Genomic DNA, 21570 nt, shown 5'->3' with positions numbered 1-21570 from the left:
TTGTCACAACCCACAGCATTTTGCTGTCGGTACGAATAAACGTCAAAAACAGCCGGTCCGACAATAACAAACGAAAGGTGATTTTGTCACGCGGCTGCCGGTATTGAAGTTTGTTTTAGTATTAAATCTTTATCGGTATTTTATGTCCTGAAATTTTATCCCAATCTGTAGAAATGTGGCCTATTATAATGAATGTTTTGCGCACGAGAGCTCCTTATGTAACGTTACCAATTGCTGCAATAATCGGTGTTATTGGGTACAACATCGAGAGTTTAATATCGGATAAATACACCCCGTACAGTCGTAAGTATAGTATGTTACAAATGATATAATAACTATTATAATTGTAGTAAAAATTATCTAAACTTACTGCACAACTACTCATTACTAATACAGTAATTTTTATTACATGAACTTTTGAAAAGTTGTTTGCAATCATTCCACCAAAAAGTGTGATTCTCTTGATTGCGTGTTCAGAACTACGGTTTGAACAAAGCTAGAGAAGCGTAATTTATCCAGCTTTGCTTTGGTGGGACATTTTTTTTGAGAAGGAACCTTACAGAAAATTTAAGTTTCCTAGGAAACTTTGCAATCAATCCCATTGTATTAACTAATGAAGACCAAACGAAGAAAGGTAGGGGAGATGGCTTAGTTGTGAACCAAAGTAGTGTTCTGAGCACAAGGTTCTAGATAGGGTTGCCACCCCTCCGGGTTTGGTCTCCGGGTTTTTCACGATCTGGTGAGACGACGAATATTTTTTACTTTTATAGTACTGAATTTCCAACGAGTTCTTCCAGTGTTCACACTAGCTACTCCTGCAGCGTCTGTTGACCAAAGAGGAGAACTGTGTTTGTTTACTTGAACTTCCCTAGCGACTGCTACGGAAAACCAGATATTTTGCGGCCGCAATAAATTTCGGAAGACACAGCAGTGTGCTTCCCACACTAAGCCGCTTTAATCTTCTGTTAGCTCTGTTGGAAAGTAATGCTCGTTCGGCTTATCCTCCACAGCAAGAGTGGCTGGTGTTTTTGGAATCTTTGCGGTTAGCCGGGGAAGTAAAATTCTACACCTAGGGTGAAGTGCCTATTTTCACCATACTAAGGAGGGCGCCTCACTGAATCATTAAATACTCGGCCTACAAATAATGGAATGCGTAAAAACTGGCATCAACAGCTTTGCTTCGTTGTTAAGTACCAAGATAATAACATACATGCGCTGAAAACAGTGAAATTAGTGTGTTTGAGCGCAACGAAAACACGAATCGAGTGCCCCCATTGTTGCGCTACCATTTGACTCAATGCGTTGAACAAAGATGGCAGACACTGCTCTAACCAACGACTTCAAATGGGTAGCGTGATAATAGAAACATAGCGATAATGGACTCATCACCCTATATAAACCAACATATTATGCTTTGTCGAAACAAATCACTCAACAGTGAATATGAGTCACTTTAATAATGTTCCAACCTGTGTAAAATTAAGCCTGAAGAGTGAAAACTTATTTTTTCAATTCAGTGGGTGATAAAAATTGATAAAAGTGTTCTAAAATGTCGAGAGATCGCTTTGATTCAAAGTTCTGTCTGGTTTCAGCGTTTACTCATGTTTCACTTGAAGCCTATCCCAGGACAGTAAAAATCTTCGGGAGAAAGCCTCACCGGAGATAGCAACCCTAGTTCTATAGAGCCAATTTTTGAAGGACGTGATTTTGGAAAAATGGTTGGGTTGTGAACTGTCTGGTAAATTATGATGAAATTCGAAGCGAACGAACTCAAACAATCATGATTTATTCCCAAATCTTTATGAGGCAAAACGAGTAAAGTTATGAAAGGAATAAAGTAATGACGCTACTTTCGATTAACGATCGCGTGACGGGTCTTATCGATGCGACAGACTTTTTTGGTGTAGCAGAGATTTTTCGTAAGGTTGACATGACAAGTTAGCAGCAGCCGGACACATAAAATCAACCCAAACGAATTGTGTACCTGAACGTGAAATTTAGGCGCAATGCATTCTTTTTAGGCCGAGTAATCGACGAAATAGTGTCACATTTCTACTAATTCGATAAATAAGGGTACCCAAAAATGCACAAATTTGGTTCATTCCACTTTATGTCCGTAGGGGAAAAACGGCGTATATAATATTGGACAAATCTGGTATAAATTCACCATTAAAAACGGATGGTGTCCGTGCGCAAGGAGGAGGGGTTTTGAGGGTTCAAACACTCCATGAAGGTTTTGAATTACTTTTAAAAATGTATTAACTTCCTGTTCACGGACCGTTTCTCTGAAGGATCGGTTCACGTTTCGACAAGCTTTGATATTAGCAACAGTGGTGAGTAGACAGCATATGTCGGTCATCGGGCTAGCAACGGCAGCTAAGTAGGAAAAAACACGAGGTTAGAGAAAATCGGGATATCGTTGTCTAGAGAAATTTTACCGCCGACGATTATTCCGTTGGCATGGTAGCGAAATGGATCGCGAGAATGGGCATGCGTATAGGGTGAAATACCGCCGCCGAGAAGTTCTCAGCACCAGCTAGCAGATAAAAAGGAACGACTAGCACCAAGAAGGGTAGGAAGCCCAGCGAAGGTGGCTGTAAACAGATGTAAATCCTTTTGGTCGACACCTCCGGATCGGTTCATGTCTCAACAGGTGACGATATTTGCAGCAGACCTGAGCAGGTCAGATGTATCGCGAAGGTTGGACAGCAAGTAAGGATAAGCAGCTATGGATAAAAACATGACGATCAACACAAAACAAAATAAGTAAGAACACAAAACAGTACTTAACGGTAGCCCCGGATGGATGAGATACAAGAGGTTTAAGTGTAGTCGGTTGGCTCAACAACTACTACAAACCAATCCAAATCCAACACGAGCCAGCAGGCAGCGCACAGTGGTCGGAAATGCCAAAAACGTTCACTAGAGGCCAAACCATCGAATATATTCACAGGGTGTCTTTGGAGGAATTGTTCGTATGAATATTGCCCACAATCTGATAAAAATTGAATTGAGGAATGGCTTACTATGATTGAACTAGAAAAATTAACTTTTTATGCTGACGAGGTAGAAAGTTGATGTCTTGGACAAAGTTGTAGAAATGCTCGTAATGAAGAATTTTATTGAACAACTGGTCTCTGAAAGAATAAGTAAAATATTGGTAAAGTAATATGGTGGAATCCAACATATCCAAAACACCTCACCAGCTGAACAGAACAAACGATTCATAACACCAAACGGTGTAGTCAATTTCATACGATGATACTACCCACACTCGCATATCGCAGTCCTATATGCATTTCCAATATATCGACCTTGCTTGTCCGATATATCGACACTTTTCTTCGCTATTGATGCAGTATCCGAAAATTCCGGGAAAGTGACTGGCGGATTTTTTCCATCGTTTTTTCTACATATATATCTCATTAAGTCTAAATATTCATATATTCTTAGAGTAGGTCAATTCATTTGATTACACTTTTTTCTTATTCTTGTAGGCTATCCAGCTTTTTACGTGCCATAATGGCGGTCTAAATTGTTCAATTCGTAATACGTTTAATGGCCCTTTTTTGACAATAATCGTTTACGTCAACCGCCCAGTGAGATTAAGTTATCCTGCGTTAGCCCAATGCGTTGGATGATTATTCAATGGACGCCCGATATCTTCAACTGGGCGTTGCTGTCAAGCTGGCGTAAAAAATTATTGCCAAAAAGGGCCATTAAACGTATTACGAACTGAGCAATTTAGACCACCATTATGGAACGTAAAAAGCTGGATACTTATGGGATTTTCGATTGATTGACACCGGTGTAGTGGAGTGCACTGGTTTTGCACTTTCTAGCAGAAGTGTCAATGTAATATACCCAGTTTTCTGCACTTCTGCTAGAAAGTGCAAAAATGGTGCAGTTCCAGTGTCAATTAATCGAAAATCCTATTAAACTCCAAAATAGATCTCATAAAATACCTGACCAAATATACATCTGATTTATTTCAGCATCAATTGAAGAAAAACGAGTCGATCGAGTGACGGATGATCTACATTTGAAGGATGCAACAAACGTAGAAAAACTTGTGTACAAAGAAAATGTTTTAGGAAAGAACCTCTCGCCATCTCTCGAGAAAAATAGCGAAAATGGATTTAAGTTTTCACTTAAATATATGTAAATAAAAAGTTAATTTCAATCCAGTAAGAATACTTTTCTACCGTGTTTTTTTTTATTATACCTTATTGACCGCCATCTAACTCTCGTTATGATTAATATGAATTCCGTTCTAGGCGCAGATCCAGTAGTCTGATCTAGATTTCATTTGTGTATTTCCTTCTTTATCATATTAAACAATAGTGCGGGTTGGAAGTTTGTATCTACAGCAACTGTTCGGTAACTGGGATACATAAGACTCCAGCCCAGTTAGTCAATGCCGCTCGCTAACTGGGCTGACCTGCCAAATGCTAAAAACCGCTGGGAGCGATTTCGATGTTAAACCATAATTGGATGTTTATGTTATGATTACTTTTATGGCTTACCGAACAAACCAATTACGCTACCCAATTTCTCTGATTTGACGGATTTGACATGAAGATTAGACAGGGTCGGGTTTCAATTTTTTCGAACCCGAACCCGAGAGCTTCAAAATTGAAAAACCTAACCCGACCCGAGCCCGAAATTTAAAAATTTGCGAAACTCGAACCCAGCCCGAGGCCTAACATTCTAAAATTGAAAAATTCAAACGCGACCCGAACCCGAGAATTAAAATTTTGTAAAACCCGAACACGACCCGAACCCGAGAATTTCAAAATTTGAAAACCCAATACCGACCCGAACCAGAAAATATAATTTGAGAAACCCGATCCGAAGCCAACTTGTTAATACGGAGAATCAACCAAAGATCCTAACGATGTTTAATTTTAGGCACCCGTGCTGGATCCTAGGCTCATCAATCAATTATAGAATCACTCGAACCTGAAGTAGCACCACAAGCGTCCAGTTATATCTGCCTATGGCAAAACGAATTACTGGCGAGTGGAATTCGAATTTATATTTACTATTATTGAATGTCGAACTTGTAATGTTCTGAGAAACTTAGAAATCGTCGATATCTTAACCGGATAGTAGAAGAAATAGGCGGGTAACTCATGGGGAAACAAAAAGCTTAATGATGACAGTTTCACACAACTTTGCCCGTCGTACTTATCTAAAATTTCTAATTTTTTTATTCGAAATAGGAGTAAAACACAATTTGTTCCGAAGCGCCATCTGGCGGGTAGATAATCCACAACCAATTGCACACAAACACGCTCCACGTTAATAGTGTAAAAGATTGATAGATAGATTGTCAAAGTAGATTTGGTAATTGCTTACTTTAGCTACTTTTCCCCCTGTAAGTGGAAAACATATTTTTCTTTCGTGAATATGCTAGTTTAGTGTTGTAGATTCATAAAAAGAGGCGGAAAGCGAAAATTTTTAATAATTCGTTAATGAGAAGAAAGTAAGATTTTTGGCGAAGCTAGTTTAATGCGGCTACGCTGCATAGCCGAGTCCAAGGACTCGAAGCGACGCAAAGCCGCTGAGGATCCGCTGGACGAGCCTTCCTTGCACTTGTTATCAGAAACGCAAGCGAACCTGTGATCCACTCGTTTGCCCGGTATACTCAAACATAGGAGCTATTCCTAGTTTAAGCCCGACTGAGCGGTAGCGAAGTCGGACAGTACCCAATTGAAACGATGTGGCGAAACCACATTAGGCAGTGACAATAATTTAATTTTTGCCGATAAATACACATCGATTTTTTTCGCCACATCGATTTTTTTCTCATGCTGTCCGACTTCGCTACCGCTCAGTCGGACTTACACTAGGGATAGGCCCTATGTTTGAGTATACCGGGCAAACGAGTGGATCACAGGTTCGCTTACGTTTCCGATGACGAGTACGAGGACTACGGCTATGCGGCATAGCCACTTCGCCAAAAACCTTACTTTCGGGAGCACAATAACCCTATGAACAAAGTTATTAGGTACAACTTACTTTAAAGCTAATTAATGAATTATTAAAAATTTTCGCTTTCCGCCTCTTTTTTATGAATCTACAACACTAAACTAGCATATTCACGAAATAAAAACAATGTTTTCCACTTACAGGGGGAAAAGTAGCTAAAGTAAACAATTACCGTAGATTTGACATGAGATTTTGCTATTCAGATGCTTTTTAGTTGGACAATGGTCCAACTAGCGGAGGTCCAACTAAAAAGCGGTCCAGTTAAAAAGTGTACAACCAACGAATCACTCTAGAAATGTATAACAAATTTGCATAAAAGTAGAAAAAATGCATTTAATTTCCATTTTCGCATCAACTTTGCACTTCCTCGCAGAAAAGTTTGTTTAACAAACGTCCTACGCTGATTCACTTTGTTCGACGTTTTGTTGAATGTAGGGCTAGTTTTTTTGTAGGGTTTTGACGTCTTACACGCAACGCAAAATCCATTGCAAATTTCTATTTGGATGGAAAGAAATGCATTTAATTTAGCTGATTTTTAAAAATGCATCACAACTGATCTGCCCCTAGGTCGAAATTCATATTCCACAGTGGAAAGTTGAAACAATATTTTCAGACAAATTTCCTTTGATTTGGTTTATTTATGATTTCCATGATAGATGCGAAACACTTATTGTTGAATACCAGGGCCTTGCCACTAACGATTATTTTTTGGTTCATTATGGATTCGCCAATAAGTAACTCAGGGTCCCTCGAAATGTCAAAGCCAACCATGACATTTTGTTCACATCAAAACACGGGCACTCATTTTTCCTTTGCTGAAAAGTTGCTAAGGAAAAATAACAACAACCAAGTGGTATTTAAGTAAAAAAACAACAACCGAACTGTTAACAAACATTATAAACTACGAAAGGTCGCCGTTTATGAATAGTGTGCAATATGGAATGGAATCCATCCTCAAATAAGGAAAGCACAATTAATTACCGGAAATAAACTGATTATTGTTTTTCCGTGATTAATAAATATTGAATTAATATTACTGGATGATTTCTCGGATTGTGTGGAAAAAAGTTTCTATGTGATGTTGGTTATTTGGCTTTATGAAAAACCATGATCCCAGTTCAATGTCCTTTATTCTTCTAGGTCTTCAATCTGTCCCACGTCAGCGTTCTGCCCGATGGACATTAACCTACTACAAAGAGCGCAGGCACGTAGCCAGAGGGGGGGCTAGGGGGCTAAAGCCCCTCCCGAAATTTTTCAAAAATAAATTAAAAAAACCGGCGACTTTTAACAAAATTTGTTACTCAATTGGTTTGAACAAATTATTGAGAAAAAGTTGAAGAAGGTATTTCTAACCACCAAAGGCAATGAACACGAAATTCAGTGTGCTTTATGCTTTTACTCGAGCCAGTGCGAAGCGAACGACAAAAATAGTAACTTTTATATTGTGTGCCTTGTCTGAAGAATAAAAGAAACTGTTACTATAATTGTTGCTGTAGTAATCTGTCGAGATCAGTGAGTAGCAGAAGCAAAAAGTGGTGCTCCAGCCAAACACGGTGATTAAAAAATTATTGATGATTCGCATAGGACCGAGCATTCATAATGTGGAACATTTCCTGAAGGTGTAAATGGAGGTTAGACTTTCGGAAGCCGCCTTTATCGAGTTCTACCATGTCAGGCTTTACGCGCTCAACAAATTAGCCCAGACGAAACCCATTTATTTCGAACAACTTAAAACACATGGTTGTGTGTGACAATGCTATAATTAAGATACTTTTATATATGGACGATGAGAAAATCAATGTTCCCCCCCCCCCCCCCCCAAGACATAGTTGGCGAGGAAAAAAATGTTTCCTCGACTCGTAAACAGGTTTTCACGTGCAATGACTAAACGCTTGCGCGAGATCTGCTAGACAACCATTTAAACTCATTATAATATTTTTATTGTTTGCAGAAGGAAATATAAAAAAGACCCACGGTCCTGTTTGTTATTTTTAAATGATAAGTTTTTGAATTGCACACAAATTTGAATTTCTGTATTAGGTCAGTGCACACTGTGCACTCTGTACTCTGTACTGTGCTACACAAAAAGTATTTCAATTTGTCTGAGAACAATTCAGCCGAGAACAGTTTTTGTTTTGCATCATTTTAACGAAATACCATTTTTATTGACGTTTGCTTTTATTTTTACGAGGAATTCGTTCCGTACAAATCACACTGTTAATCCGTAAATCCGTGATATCAGCAACAAACGTGTTAAATTTTTTTTAAAGTGGACGGATCAAAAAGTGGCAAAACAATAGGCAATCACGAAGAGCGACTAAAATGTTGGGACTGATTGAATCTATAAGCCAATAAGTTGGGATAAGTGTTTTGATTTCTTGTCTTCAGTATGTGACAGTCTTTCGTTCTGTTTTTGCTCGTCATGGAATAAAATGAGAGAGATAATCTTAAATAAGAGAGAAAAGAGAGAAAAAAATTAAAGGGTTGTGTACAGGACACGACCACGGCGACATTAAAAATGTAGCTTTTTTCAAGAGCGTGCAAATGAATTTTATCTATCACACATATCGACTCACGTTCTTGCTCACTCTCCTGTTTTCATATGTTACAATTTGCTATACACCCTCCCCATTAAAACATAATTTATTGAAGGTCATTTAACGGTAATCTATTATGACAATTAATCAAGTATCTCACTAGCTGATTGGCATTATTTTGCTGATCCATCTAGTAAAAATAGGCTGGAAATTAGAAAACAAAAAGTTCTCCTGGGAATGTGATTGTTTCCGATGCAATTACACTCAAGTTTTTTTTTACGCAGGGAATACAGGCCGCGTAATGAAAACCACGTTAATTTCAAAAAATGCGTAAATGAAAACCGCGTAAATTTCAAAATCCGCGTAAAAAATACCGCGCAAAAAAAACGCGTAAAAACCTGAGTGCACTCTCCTACATAAAATATTACGCTGCTGAACAGTGCATTAACTACGGAAGCACGTTGTCAGATGCCTTACTGATAAAAAAACATATAACCGAAATATGAAACATATGAAAACCAATAGGCTCTTTACCCTACGCAGCTACAAAGCGCCGTAAACATGGATTAACAAGTTACAACGCACACGCATGCATAACAAATAAATATATTTTTTTCAAACGCAGCACACACCGTATTGAATTAAATCCAAACCACCCCGTCCACCCACTTTGCAAATCATTCTGTGACACCGTGCTGGTACCCGAAAAATCCGCACACGGCCACCGCTGCCGAAAATGCATAGCGTCTACCGCTTATTGTAGTGCCATGATCTTACCCGTTCGACATAAGAAAAAAAACTGATTCAAACGTGTACGCGTCACCTCTATTTATAAACTAACCGTATATGGTTTAGTCACTTAGGTGCGAGTGTGTGCAAATGCCAACGTTGCCGAAAATCGATAGCGCTTATTGCATCGCCCGGAGACGATGTTGCTCGCATGGGATAAGAGCAACAACTGATTTAAACGGACATGCGTCGCTTCTATTTATGACTTTTCGTGTGTGATTGAGCCAATAAGGTGCCCTCTATGGACGGCTGTGTCTGAGAAATCTGCCTCACGAATGGTAATGTTCCCGTTTTCGTGAACTTTTTAATTTTATCAATTTCCAAAAGTCTACTTTTATTGGGGAGATATTAAATTATTACCAATATTTAAGTTAGGTGTTTCTGAATCGGTTGGTGTATGAATGATTAAAATCCATCAAGTAATATCGGAGTTATAAGCGTGCAAACCTTACATAGTTTCGTTACATGGGAGATAGTTTAGATTTTAGAATGACACCTAGCCCCAGATAGTGGAGTAAGACATTTTTAATGTCAAAAAAACAACCAATCGAAATCGACTCAAGATCACTCTTCTATCTTTTCTATACTCTAAACAGTGCTTTCGAAATTGCGCTCTGATCTTACATTTCGCCTTTGTTATCCGTACAACTTTGATGCGTTAGGTGCAACAAACTTTAATTGAAACTTTTTTACAAATAGTGGTTAAACAAACCTGTAATCAAACAAACATTACAACATTCTTCAAGAAGTCATATATCTCTTCCAATCTTGATGATGATTGTAAAAAAATCAAGAGCTAAGTATTTTTATTCAAAAACGAACCAATTACTGAGCAGATTAGCGTCCACATATTTGTTTAACAAATTCACAAAAAGTTTTACAAAAGTTTCACAGGAAACGGACAATTTGCTGTAATTTAAAAACAGACAAAGCCTCTTTGGCAAATTAGACGTAAGTGCGATGTGTTCTCTCCCATGTGTCTGAAGCAAGTGATGTTGAAATTATTAAGCTCACCTATCGTTATAGTTTCTAGTTATTTTGGTGGTGTCATCAATGTTATATTTACCAAATTTTACGTAAATTAGAAGCATTCACTAATCAGTGCTAAGTAGTTTTCTTTGGATTAGTGAACAAGTTCTTAGCAGTTTCGCTCAGTTGCTTAAATTCTGGGTAGATTCCATTAGTAGATTAAATCATTGAAATATATATTTTACATTGTCCAAAAACCCATGAATTCCGAAATAAAACCTTCAAATGTTCAATTATAATATTTACTTAATCTAGGTAATCTTCTCAAGTTCCAACGGTTTTGCAAGATTGCTGAAAGTCAATAGAGCTAAGGTTCTTATTCTTGATTTGTAGTGAAATCAGTAGTTTTTTGCATTCACTTTACATTTTGACTTTTACTATAGTTTCAGTGATCTAGGAAAATCATTCTACGATATTTTTAATTCGCAAGTCCAATGATATAAAAAGTATCTCAGAAGAATCTACTCAAATAGATAAATAGATAGTTATTCTCAGTTGCCTGATAATATTGTCGAAGATAGTCTTTAACCCATTCCCCACGAGAGTCAAATGAAAAAACATGTGTTTTTCTCAGGGTTGTTATGATTACGACATGATCAGTATCATTTAAATAAAAAAAATCACAAAGTTGAGTTAACGTAAACTTCGGATGAAGTCACATAACTAGTAATAGTAGCAAGACGCCCGATCATGAAAATAGGAGTTGAACCTATTTTCCGCATCTACAAATCGCCAGCCTTATCAGAAGATTTGAAGCAAATTTAAACTTGGTTTTCGCACTGATATATTCCTATCCATGGAGACAACCTTGACGTTTGTTTCGTTCTCCTGATTAGCAAATGCGTGTAAAGTTTCGTGAGACGGGTTTTTGGATATTTTTCTACTCATTCCAATTCTCGACAAACATATGATTACGGCCTAAAAGCCAACTGTCAAAATCCACTTTGAATGGAAATTCTGGACAAACCGTTACTAGTCGAACACAGTGAATGCAGTTCCAGTGTAATTTTGTGACCGTCAAAATTTACCAACATGAGCTAGAAACTATTGCACAAATTCTGGATTTCGTTTTGAACATACGAATACGATTGAAGTGTCTAAGAAAATCTTCGAAATTATCGCATGCGAAACAGGTTTCACGACAATTTCATTTATTACCTCCGGAAGTCATGCAAATGGCTCACTAAACGAGCATCTGCTGGTCCGCTAAGACGATTTCGCTACATTTTTAGAGCAGCGTGCACTTAGTGCACTAGCGCGACTTCCGGAAGGTTAAGCTGTAACACATTCTTCCAATCATCGTTCACTTTTTCAATACGATAATTGATAGCTGCACATTTCCGAAGATCTGGAAAAAAGGCCATCGTAACACCAATTCCAAAATCGGCCAATCCCGTCAAACTGAAAGACTATCGCTCAATTAGTGTCCTCCCAGCAATATTTGAAAAATTTCTATTCGACCACATCTCGAGATATTTGGACAACCATCAACTAGGGTTGATGTACCAATAGTCGTATATTTAAGGAAAACTTTTGAAAACTATTATTATATTATGAATAAATCTACGGGCGATGTTTATACGTTACACGAAAGCTTTCAATCGCTATTCCATAGAAAAAATATATTCAAAACCGCTTGTACCACTATGGAACACATGTTCCAATAGTGGTGCAATCGCTAATTTCGGTTCCTATTGTTGCAAATCCCATTGATTTCTTATGGGACTTGCAACTATAGGTACATTAGATCAACTATAGGTGCAAGGGAGCTCAAAATTCAAAGAAAACTATTTTTTTTCAATAGTTATTTGATCAAACTTCAAGGATAACAGTTTTATTGTCGCATGGTTTTAGTGTGCTGAACCAATAAAAGGTATTTGGTTATGGTTGGTACATTAGATAGGCGTATAACCCACTACTGCAACTATTGGTACGCCTCAACTATAGGAGCACCCACCCTATAGCTGTTTGCCAAATATCAATCAGGGTACCGAAAACGTCATAGTATTACCACCGCCTCAACAATAGATGTACAAGATGTCTGTACCAACTTAAACAAAGGATAATGGACTATGATTGTTCTTGTTGACCTGTCGCTTGCTTTCAAATGTTTCAAATCTCCAGATACTCAGCAAAAAGCTGAGGGAAGAGGTGAGAGTATAGAACTGATGTATGTGATATATTAAATGTTGACTTGAACAAGGTCGAACAGTGAACAGTCTTTAATAATCTTATCCCGAATCCCAGACAATGTATACACGGTAACATCACACCCCAAACAATCTGTTTTGCGTGAGATTTTTCAGAAAAGTCGCAAATCTAGGATTGAAAATGGACAGCAATTTAAAGTGGACGACATAAGTGTATGGCATTAGAAAAATTATTATTTAAACCATAAAAAGTTTTCACCGCTTCGCACCTTTCCTTTCGGCACCCATGCCAAGAAAGCTGATTCTAGCAATACCACTTTTGAGTGCAGCACTACCAATTTCGTATCAACTGCTTCATGCATAGTGGGTTCTACTATGTATGAAGCAGTACGTATGTACGTATCTTGGCGAGGTTCCAGGACTCTTCAAAACTGTTTCTCGGAACGTACAATCTCGTTATATGTTCCAATAAATACCACCAGCAGCAGGAAAAGTGTGCTAATTTCTGAAACCCTTAGCTGGACCTACTTCTTTTAGTAGCTAAAAATAAGTCGGCTTTCACTACTTTCACGAAGTCACTTAACGAGATCTAAAACAGACCTTCCATTTGAAAACAAATTTTTCCTCCTTGACCTGAAAAATAGTTTTCATAAACAAGATTTTCGTTAACTTTAATACAAATTACAATTCACGTTTTCACTCTTGGTGGTGTCAATATTGATGATGAAAGTTTGCTTATATTTATTTTTCTGTATCTAGGCTTGCGTTGATGCACTCTCAACAGAAACATCAAACTGTAGCGCCATCAAACGGCGAGTGCGGTCAAATCTGAAGGGACCGTAGTAACTCATAAAATGGCTAAATGAACCACAAATTTTCTAGACTTTCTTCGTGAGATTTACGTCTTTATTATTTGTCTTTATGAATACTCTCTCATGAGTGCTCGTTCAAAAAATAAAACTCTTGGGCAGTTTGCGAATCTGAAGAGAAGAAATTTTATACATGAATAAAAAATACAATATTTGAGCGCCAGAAAATATGACGAATTTTAGCGATTCAAAGGTGGTAAAATGTAGTAGAGTTATATGTGTTACCCATTCGTATCACGAAGTAAAGATAACTACTACAAAGAGAGACTGAGTGTTGTGTATAGACGTAAACAGCGTTCAAAACCGAAACCCGAACATTACAAAATTCAAAAAACCCGATACCGAAAGTAAAAAAAAAATCAAATACCCGGACCCAATCCGAACCCGAGAATTTAAAATTTGAAAACCCTAACCCGACAAATTTATAGAACCAGGGTGCCATGACGTCACATTATCGTAGTCAACATAAAAATTTTGCTTGTATAGGATCGAGGAACACTTTAGTTTGCTTCAAAACAGAAAAAGTATGCATTGTTTTATTTTGTTTATTGCTGGTTGATGACATTTCGAGCGATTTTGACGTTATCAAACTGACCCCAATCGATCGGTGTAAAAACGTTGTTGCCTATTGTCAAACTCTGTATGCAGAGATAGGGGCGTCAGTTGCTTGTATAGAACCCCAACCCGACCCGAAACCCGCCAAAATCCAGGACCTAAAACAAAGTGCCGGTCCGGTATCGACTAACGCTCAATGGCAATAAAGTGGAATATACATACATACTTCCTTTGCTAGTGCGTCACTCTCTCGGTTAAATTTTGCCATTCGAGAGACAATCACTTTCGAACTGTCAAATGTTGACTAAAAGTTTAACAAAAAATCGCCAAATGATTCACAGCCTTAGAAATTATTGTGTTTTTGTGTCGTAATTTGTAATTTAGCAGAACGAAAACTAAACTTTGTATCAAGTCATACATTGCATAATTCCAGTGTTTGAAACACAAACCTACACAAAGTACGCAACATTATATTAAATTAATTTTTGTATCCAATCGGCTCAATGATGTATTTATAAGTATCGCCCTTTTCAAAAAATGCGTTCAATTATGATAAATGCTGTCAGTTGCACTTGCATCACAGATAATGGTCTATTCGCGAGATTAATGTCATACGGTATTTGTAAACATTAAACTCCGTGAAAGTGTCCACCGTGATTGCGGCTTTGTTTAGTTGCGTCGTGTCATTTTTCTACTAATAACGTAATTATCAATCATTTCCAATTCGATTGATCCTGATATTTATATGTGATAGTTTATGCTGATAATTTGTGCATTCCAGCAACCCATAGTGGTGCGATGGAACCATCCAATGTTGAAACGCATATACTACCGCGCCTGCCCACGGAAATTTTGGTGATCATTTTCCAACATTTGCCCATGTCTGACTTGGCCAAGGTGAGACTTACTTGTCACCACTGGTATGACACTGTTTGTCACACTTCATCACTTATGGAAAGATTTATGTTGTCGTTCAAAAACTGCCGCTTGTACGAAGGCTGTGAACAGAGCCGAATATTATCAAAAACGAAGAGTAACTATTCTAAGGCTACACTGAAGGCGGTGGCTATCGAAGATGCGGATACCTTATGGCGAACACTGGGTCGAAATCTTCAGGATCTCACGCTAAACGACTGTTCCATTTCGGGGGACACGATGGTACAAATGCTGAGACTTACACCACAACTCAAATACTTTGCTCTGAAAACTACTAAGTTCGAGGAATTTCGACTTCAAAATGTCACTGTAGACTTCCGATTGGCTAAACTAGAGACACTCACTCTGCGATCCATTTTCGTTTACGATGAATGCTTCGATATGTTTATGAAAATCTGCCCACGGTTGAAGGTTCTGAAGCTGAACTACTCTTCCTTCGAAGGATGGGGTGAAAAACTTGTCCAATTTGTGCAAATGGTGCGGAGTTCATTGGAGGGAATCAACTTAAGTTATACCAAAGTTGGTGCAACTCTATTACATAAAATTTCAACTATCGAACGGTTGAGGTTGAAGAAAGTTTCACTTAAATCGAGCTACGATTTGAAACAACGGGACATTATCCAATTAAGCAGGGTTCAACCTTCGATAGTGCATCTAAACATCGATAATCTATTTCCGGCGGATGATCAAGTAGGTGTTCGTTGCGTCCGGTAATTGGTCGCCTATTCAAAGGGAAATTTTTCATTTCAGATACTTGGTGAAATTAGTCGAAACCTGCCCAATATGAAGCGCATTAAATTGCACATCTGTCGTGTTCATAACTTGCAGCAGTCGTTTTTGTGTAATATGCAGCGCTTAGAGTATCTCAAAATCACTGATGCAACACACGTGGCAGGTAATCTGGATCTTAGTGCTTACGAGAACGCCAACCTCGAGAAATTATACGTTTCGGCGGCTACATTTTCGCGGAACACATTACCACGATTTTTCGAAAAGACTCCCAACATTCGAAGCCTAACACTGTATCAATGTTCGTATGAAAACATCCACGATTTGCAGCTCTCGTTTGCTTTTCTGAAGTCATTGGAATATCTGAACCTGCAGCGCACGTTTGATATCGACGACAGTTTCTTCAGTAGAACCGTGTTCGACAGTGTCAACATGCCGTTCGAGCGCATTAGATTCTACCCGGTGACTAATCTGAACAAGCTGTGCTATTTGAATTTAAGCCGCTGTAGAGATCTTTCCGATGAAACATTAGTAGCATTGAGTTTCTCCCGGTTGAAAAAGATAGATCTCCGAGGGCTCAACATCACTGCCTTTGGGATCCGAGCATTGGTTCGACAATGTCCCCGGTTAGAGTACGTCCATGTTGATGCATGCAAACGGATTTGTGACAGTGCAGTGCAGATGCTGTGCCGTGATTTGAAACGGCTTAAACTGCTCAATCTGGACGGATGTCGATCGATTACGGACGTCTCGGTAGAGCACGTGATAAATTACGGCCGAACGCTGGCGTGGCTTAACATGATGAACTGTCCGCTACTGACCGATGATGCGAAGCATAGATTGGAGAATATGAGAAGCATACGTTCGCTGTATGTCTAGTATAATGTGATGAGAACTAGCTCGAATGTTGGTGGAGGTTAATTATTTATTGTAGGTTCGTCGGCGCGAATGCAAGTGTCTCGTAAAACGTGAGCACAACAAATTTGCATCCAAAAGCAAATTGTTCTACCTGTGTGATTCGAAGAGTTATTTACAAAACAAAAATCTTCACAAACGGTCTGATTACTAAAATTATGAAATTTTAAAACCGTTTTAGATTGGTGGCATTCTGTTTGGTCCAGACCATTATCGTGTATAGCAAAATTTAAATCCGCCGTGAAAATAGTAATTTGGTATCATGTGTTGTAGCGAATAAATGTAGCATATTACATAACATATCGAAATATATATTTATAAATTTGAAGTTTCGTAGTTTTTTTTCTGACTGTTGCACGTTATATATTTCATAATTACATGCGCTTCCTTTTTGATTACGGCGTGTGCGATGTCAATGAACTATATATGAGAAACCATTTATCACAAAGCCCCCAACTGTAGTTTCTCTATCATTAATTACTCGTTTTATACAAAACTGGCACAGTATATTCACCGATTCGATCGATCTTAAAATTATTTTGGTATTAGTGATTTGAGTTTTAGGCTGTTCCCTGCTAACAAGCTAAGCCGTGATAATTAAAGTCCAGGTTAACGCTACATAGTATATGAGAGATCCACAGTTTCACATTTTGCTCCACCATTTGTGTGCCTTTGAATCGGTATCGAACAGACTCTTGACCATGACTACTTGGCAAAAACCTACACCTACCATGACTATGATTTGGAAAAACGACCAAGCGTTGACTTTGAAATAGTTTTCTTCGGCGATATTTCGATCACGCGCTTCGTGCGACTGAAGCATATCCTGGAACTGTCGAGCCTTTGTTAAATTGTTTCGGACGCGCTATTAAAATAAGTGAAAATTAGTTTAACCTGTTGTTACCCTTATACATCTTCTCACCTTGATAATATCTTCTATATCCTGTACCTTCATATCATAAAACTCTTCCGGACTTAATCCTTCGAGTATATCGAAATTACTCCACCCGGCATCCTCGTCTTCTTTCTCTATTATTATTTCGAAGAATACCGTTTTGCTATTTATACGACTGAATTCATTGCTAAAGCAAAATGTAAGCTCCGTATCATGCGACTGCCGGAAACGATGAATGTTGTCCGACTTTTTATAGTCGGCATACAAAAGGCGCCCGGAAGAGTCAGCAACACTAAAGCTTATGTCTAAATCGCCGTGGGATCCATCGATTACTTGGTACTCAATATCTACCGTTTGACCAGCTTTAGCAGCCTCATAGAAACAATCTTTTGCGCCCGGCGAAATAATTATAGTCAACTCTTTCTGCAGGCAAAAGATCGCCGGTAGCAAAAGGGTAATTGTTGTTAAGACAAGATGAGGCTGAAACAAAATTTAATGCTCTAGTTGTAGGATCGAATCTGTATTTTCAAATTTAACAAACCGTGTACATTATACGTAAATTGTTATTTATGGCACTGAGGATAGTTAAAATTATAATAGGTAAATAAATTGATAGTCCGTCCAAAACTAATGCCGTTTTTGCTTGATCTCGAAACTGAGTCAGGTTCTTCTACAGGGTGGCCAGATAGAATTCCCTAATATCGGTAGGGTCACTAAAAGTTTATCGGTAGTTATCGGTAGGCCGGGTTATTGTTCCAAAAACGTAGTGTTGACATAGAATTGTAAAATACTGAAAACACAGATCTCAGACCAAATCCAACTCAAAATTGAATGTTGAGTAGGATGTGTCCAAAATCAATAAAAATCGGTAGTTTTCGGTAGGGATAAGAAAATATCGGTAGTTTTACCTTGGTCGTCTGTGAATCGGTAGGGAAGACCAAAATCGGTAGGACTACCGATAAATCGGTAGGTCTGGCCACCCTGTTCTTCTAACCCAACCCTGTCAGTTTTTACATTTTGACAGCAGTTTGGGTTACACGGAAACGAAAAACTACCTAAAATTGAGTTCCTTTGACTCAATCTCGTGGTATCGTAGGGGAACTTAAAATTAGGTAAACCGTGTTGAAGGTAGTTTCCATTTAACCACGGCAAAAATTACAACTCATTGATAGGTTTTAATGTAGAATACATTTAAGGTTTCAATATAGGGGTCCCGTTTCAAAATATCGGCTGCGGTGCCGCGTCAGATTTTGAACGTTAATAACTTTTATCATACTTAACAGAATGATTTGATTTTTAGGCCAATTTGTTGCAAATATGTTCCTCTATGCTGTATTAAAATTTGAAGTATGTATAACATGTACTAATAACAAAAAAAATGTGTTTTGAAAAATCTTTCGAAAACGACTCGGAAAAGTGAAAATTTTCAGCCCATCCCGCACAGAGCCGTCGTTATGGTAGACCAACCGAACAATAAAATAATGAAAAGTTTATATATAGGTCCATTACATGTTTGTTCGTATGGTTATTCGCATTGGGTTGCTTGACGAGAGCACTTGGTGGGGGAAAGACTGCATATTCCTTTGGTTAGGCCATTAGAAGCCGGACGAAAAGGAAAGGCTCATGCACGGCACGAGAACGAGCGAGAAAGCGATAGTAGTGCATATTAGCGCGATTATATAAATATCTGTCGGTCGGTTTTTCTCATCATTCGTATTCGTTCAAGCACTAGCAAGCAGCCAGTCCATCGAAGAAAAGCAGTGGGCGATGACGACGGCGGAAAAAGTGCCCCAGCCAGCGATGTCAGATCTACGGAAATCTCCGTAGATCTACGGATTTGAAGGTTTTCTACGGATCTACGGATCCGTAGATAAAATCTACGGAAATGCAATTTATTCTACGGAAATCTACGGATTTATCTTAGTGTACTTTTGAAGAAGGTTGCCAATGATCGACTGTTATTTTTTCTATTGGAAAATCATCTTAACAAAATGGAGAATCCGCAAAACCACGTTGTGCGATAATAAATACCAGCGATCGAAAATTCAACTCGAGAATATAGACCCTGCTTTATAAAACGCCTTCCAAAAGTTATTTCGCATTTCGGCGATAATGAGTCGGGGAAATTATATGTAGTTCAAATCAATAAATCCAGTAAAGTCGTATTGAATAGAATTAAATTTATTGTCTTATCTGCATGCAATGATAAATTGTTTATTTTATAGAATTCAAGCAACGTTTTCTCCTCTCTGTTGATGAATCGATATCTTGGATCCAGATAACTGTTTTAATTCGTATATTTGATTCGTGCACGCAGCCTGACAGCTAATTTGTCGATCGATTCGCGCTGGTTCAGACAAAAGCAAAAAGGACACTGAGTATCGTGACAGTTGTCTTTGATAGTTGGAAATATGGGTTGACCAACCTCGGCGCGGCCCGATGTAAATATAAATATCTGTAGCACTTTTTAAGACGAAATGCTATTGAGAAGCATAACTGGAAATCCCGAATGGCAAAACGCGATCCAAAATCAGCTGGGTATTTCTCCGATGTCATTGATGTCAGGACCTTCTGAGAAACGAACGTCGCTTCTGACCATGTTCTGGTAGTGTGTGGGATTTGTAGTTGACCAAACTAGAAGGCGAATGCTTACAGCGGTTATACGTAAAAAAGGAGCGATATGGTCGTCCACATCGTATGAATGAGGGTGCAACAAAAATGAGGAAAGCTTTGCCATGAATGACGCGTGAAAGCGATCAACAACACGATAAGGAAAAACTTTTATTACTAAAGAAATTAGAGTTAGCTAAATCTTCCACCAACCAACGTCACGTTAAAAGGGAATATGTATTGCCAGATATAACGTTAATCAGCTTCAACATGTTCGAAATTTGGCTCTGGTGTGTATAGCTCGTGCTTCACTAGATCAATTTATCTACAGTAACAGCATGACACATCTTTATGAACAGGATTAAGTTAAGATTAAGGTCCCCGTCTACAAGGAGGGCGGTGCAATCGACGGAAGATTACATGATTTGTCTTCTGGTACACCTGACGGCGTTATCCGTAGATTCATGTCGCAAGACGATGAAGTTGTCTCCGATAAAGACGTGTTCAGGAATTTGTTCCCCATTTCCTACGCTGTCCGGGTTGTGAGAATGCGGATAGAACACTCCATTCCTTTCTTCGTGACCCTGGAAAATGGAACCAACTGGCACATAAAACCAACAAACTGTTACGTTTCAATTCTACGAACAACTATGGAAAACAGTGGTATAAAATCTTTTGTTGCCCATTTCTGCTGCATTAACCGCAACCAGGATTCAGTTCCAACGCCTTATTCATTCTTTAATCTGCATCTTGACTGAAGTTTAAAGCAGAGTCTAAAGCCTTCAGCTCGGAGGCAATATTAATGCATTCACCTACCAAAACATTCATATGTTATATATGAGCTCTGTGGAATTAAAAGCAGAAGATGACATCTGTTACATTTTCGAGAAAAAGTGAATTGTGTAATCTATGAAGTTGAATTTGAATCGAAAATAACTGAATGAACGCGCTGCTTCAAACGAACTAAGGACGAGGCAAACAACTGCAATATTCCCTCCAGCGCGGCGGGCATGCATTGAATTTTGCCATAACCAAAAAAAAAATCTCGACTTCAGCTTCGAAAGCTAAATCGTAAGCAGTGGTCCAACCCGCAACGACAGCTAAACCAGAATCTTATATTGAATCATCAACGATTACATCCAGTACTTTTATGGCAACAAATAGCACCGCCCAACAAGATGCAAATGGTAGATAAAGATTCATCAAATTGCATCATGAAAAAAACGCTGCACAAAACAACACATCGGGATGTTTTCTCTTGAAAATGTGGGAAGAAGTAGTTTAGAAAGTATTTATTACACTGTATTTTTATCGCTGCCAGAACGACGCTGAATCCCTTTGGATAAAGACTCGTCACGTCAATCGTTTGTTTACCATTTATCTGTCAGTGTCATTCCAATCGAGCACGAAACCTGTCAGTGTCATTCTAATCGAGCAGAAGACTTGTCAAATGTTGCAATCTGATTAATGAATTTTGGAAACTATTGTGACAGTGAGTTAAAATATTTGGAATAAATTTCTGAATCGAATCTCTAAGGCAAGATAAAACATATAACTTTTAT

General features: G+C 38.4%; 3 protein-coding genes across 5 annotated transcripts; 2 read left to right on the top strand and 1 right to left on the bottom strand.

Moving 5' to 3' along the window:
- The first annotated feature begins 44 nt into the window (after window positions 1-44).
- On the top strand, window positions 45-4194 carry LOC131692840 (small integral membrane protein 12). 3 transcript variants are annotated; one of them, XM_058980162.1, is made up of 3 exons: window positions 45-100; window positions 172-303; window positions 3996-4194. In XM_058980162.1, exons 2-3 carry the CDS (start codon window positions 174-176, stop codon window positions 4163-4165), a joined length of 300 nt encoding a protein of 99 aa, XP_058836145.1. In that variant the 5' UTR covers window positions 45-100; window positions 172-173; the 3' UTR covers window positions 4166-4194. The 3 variants fall into 3 exon arrangements, with proteins under 3 accessions (XP_058836145.1, XP_058836143.1, XP_058836144.1); XM_058980161.1 differs by having other exon boundaries at window positions 52-108; XM_058980160.1 differs by having other exon boundaries at window positions 48-303.
- A 10300-nt stretch (window positions 4195-14494) lies between these two features.
- Window positions 14495-16805, top strand: LOC131690821 (F-box and leucine-rich repeat protein 13-like). The gene is made up of 3 exons (XM_058976860.1): window positions 14495-14625; window positions 14705-15549; window positions 15610-16805. The coding sequence occupies exons 2-3, from the start codon at window positions 14722-14724 to the stop codon at window positions 16465-16467; spliced, it is 1686 nt and encodes a 561-aa protein (XP_058832843.1). The 5' UTR covers window positions 14495-14625; window positions 14705-14721; the 3' UTR covers window positions 16468-16805.
- A 182-nt stretch (window positions 16806-16987) lies between these two features.
- Window positions 16988-18092, bottom strand: LOC131690820 (transmembrane emp24 domain-containing protein 1). The gene is made up of 3 exons (XM_058976858.1): window positions 17940-18092; window positions 17426-17878; window positions 16988-17368 (listed from the first exon to the last, which is right to left on the bottom strand). Exons 1-3 carry the CDS (start codon window positions 17946-17948, stop codon window positions 17147-17149), a joined length of 684 nt encoding a protein of 227 aa, XP_058832841.1. The 5' UTR covers window positions 17949-18092; the 3' UTR covers window positions 16988-17146.
- Window positions 18093-21570: the final 3478 nt, after the last annotated feature.

The sequence above is a fragment of the Topomyia yanbarensis genome, chromosome 3, assembly GCF_030247195.1.
Source record: "Topomyia yanbarensis strain Yona2022 chromosome 3, ASM3024719v1, whole genome shotgun sequence".
In the NCBI taxonomy this organism is placed as follows: Eukaryota; Metazoa; Arthropoda; class Insecta; order Diptera; family Culicidae; genus Topomyia; species Topomyia yanbarensis.
This window is presented reverse-complemented; position numbering and strand designations above follow the sequence as displayed.

Coding starts and splice junctions, on each gene's coding strand:
- LOC131692840 (XM_058980162.1), top strand. CDS start 174: ATGTGGCCTATTATAATGAATGTTTTGCGCACGAGAGCTCCTTATGTA. Junction 304..3,995: donor TAAATACACCCCGTACAGTC/GTAAGTATAGTA, acceptor GATTTATTTCAG/CATCAATTGAAGAAAAACGA.
- LOC131690821 (XM_058976860.1), top strand. CDS start 14,722: ATGGAACCATCCAATGTTGAAACGCATATACTACCGCGCCTGCCCACG. Junction 15,550..15,609: donor TATTTCCGGCGGATGATCAA/GTAGGTGTTCGT, acceptor TTTTCATTTCAG/ATACTTGGTGAAATTAGTCG.
- LOC131690820 (XM_058976858.1), bottom strand. Junction 17,369..17,425: donor ATATAGAAGATATTATCAAG/GTGAGAAGATGT, acceptor TTATTTTAATAG/CGCGTCCGAAACAATTTAAC.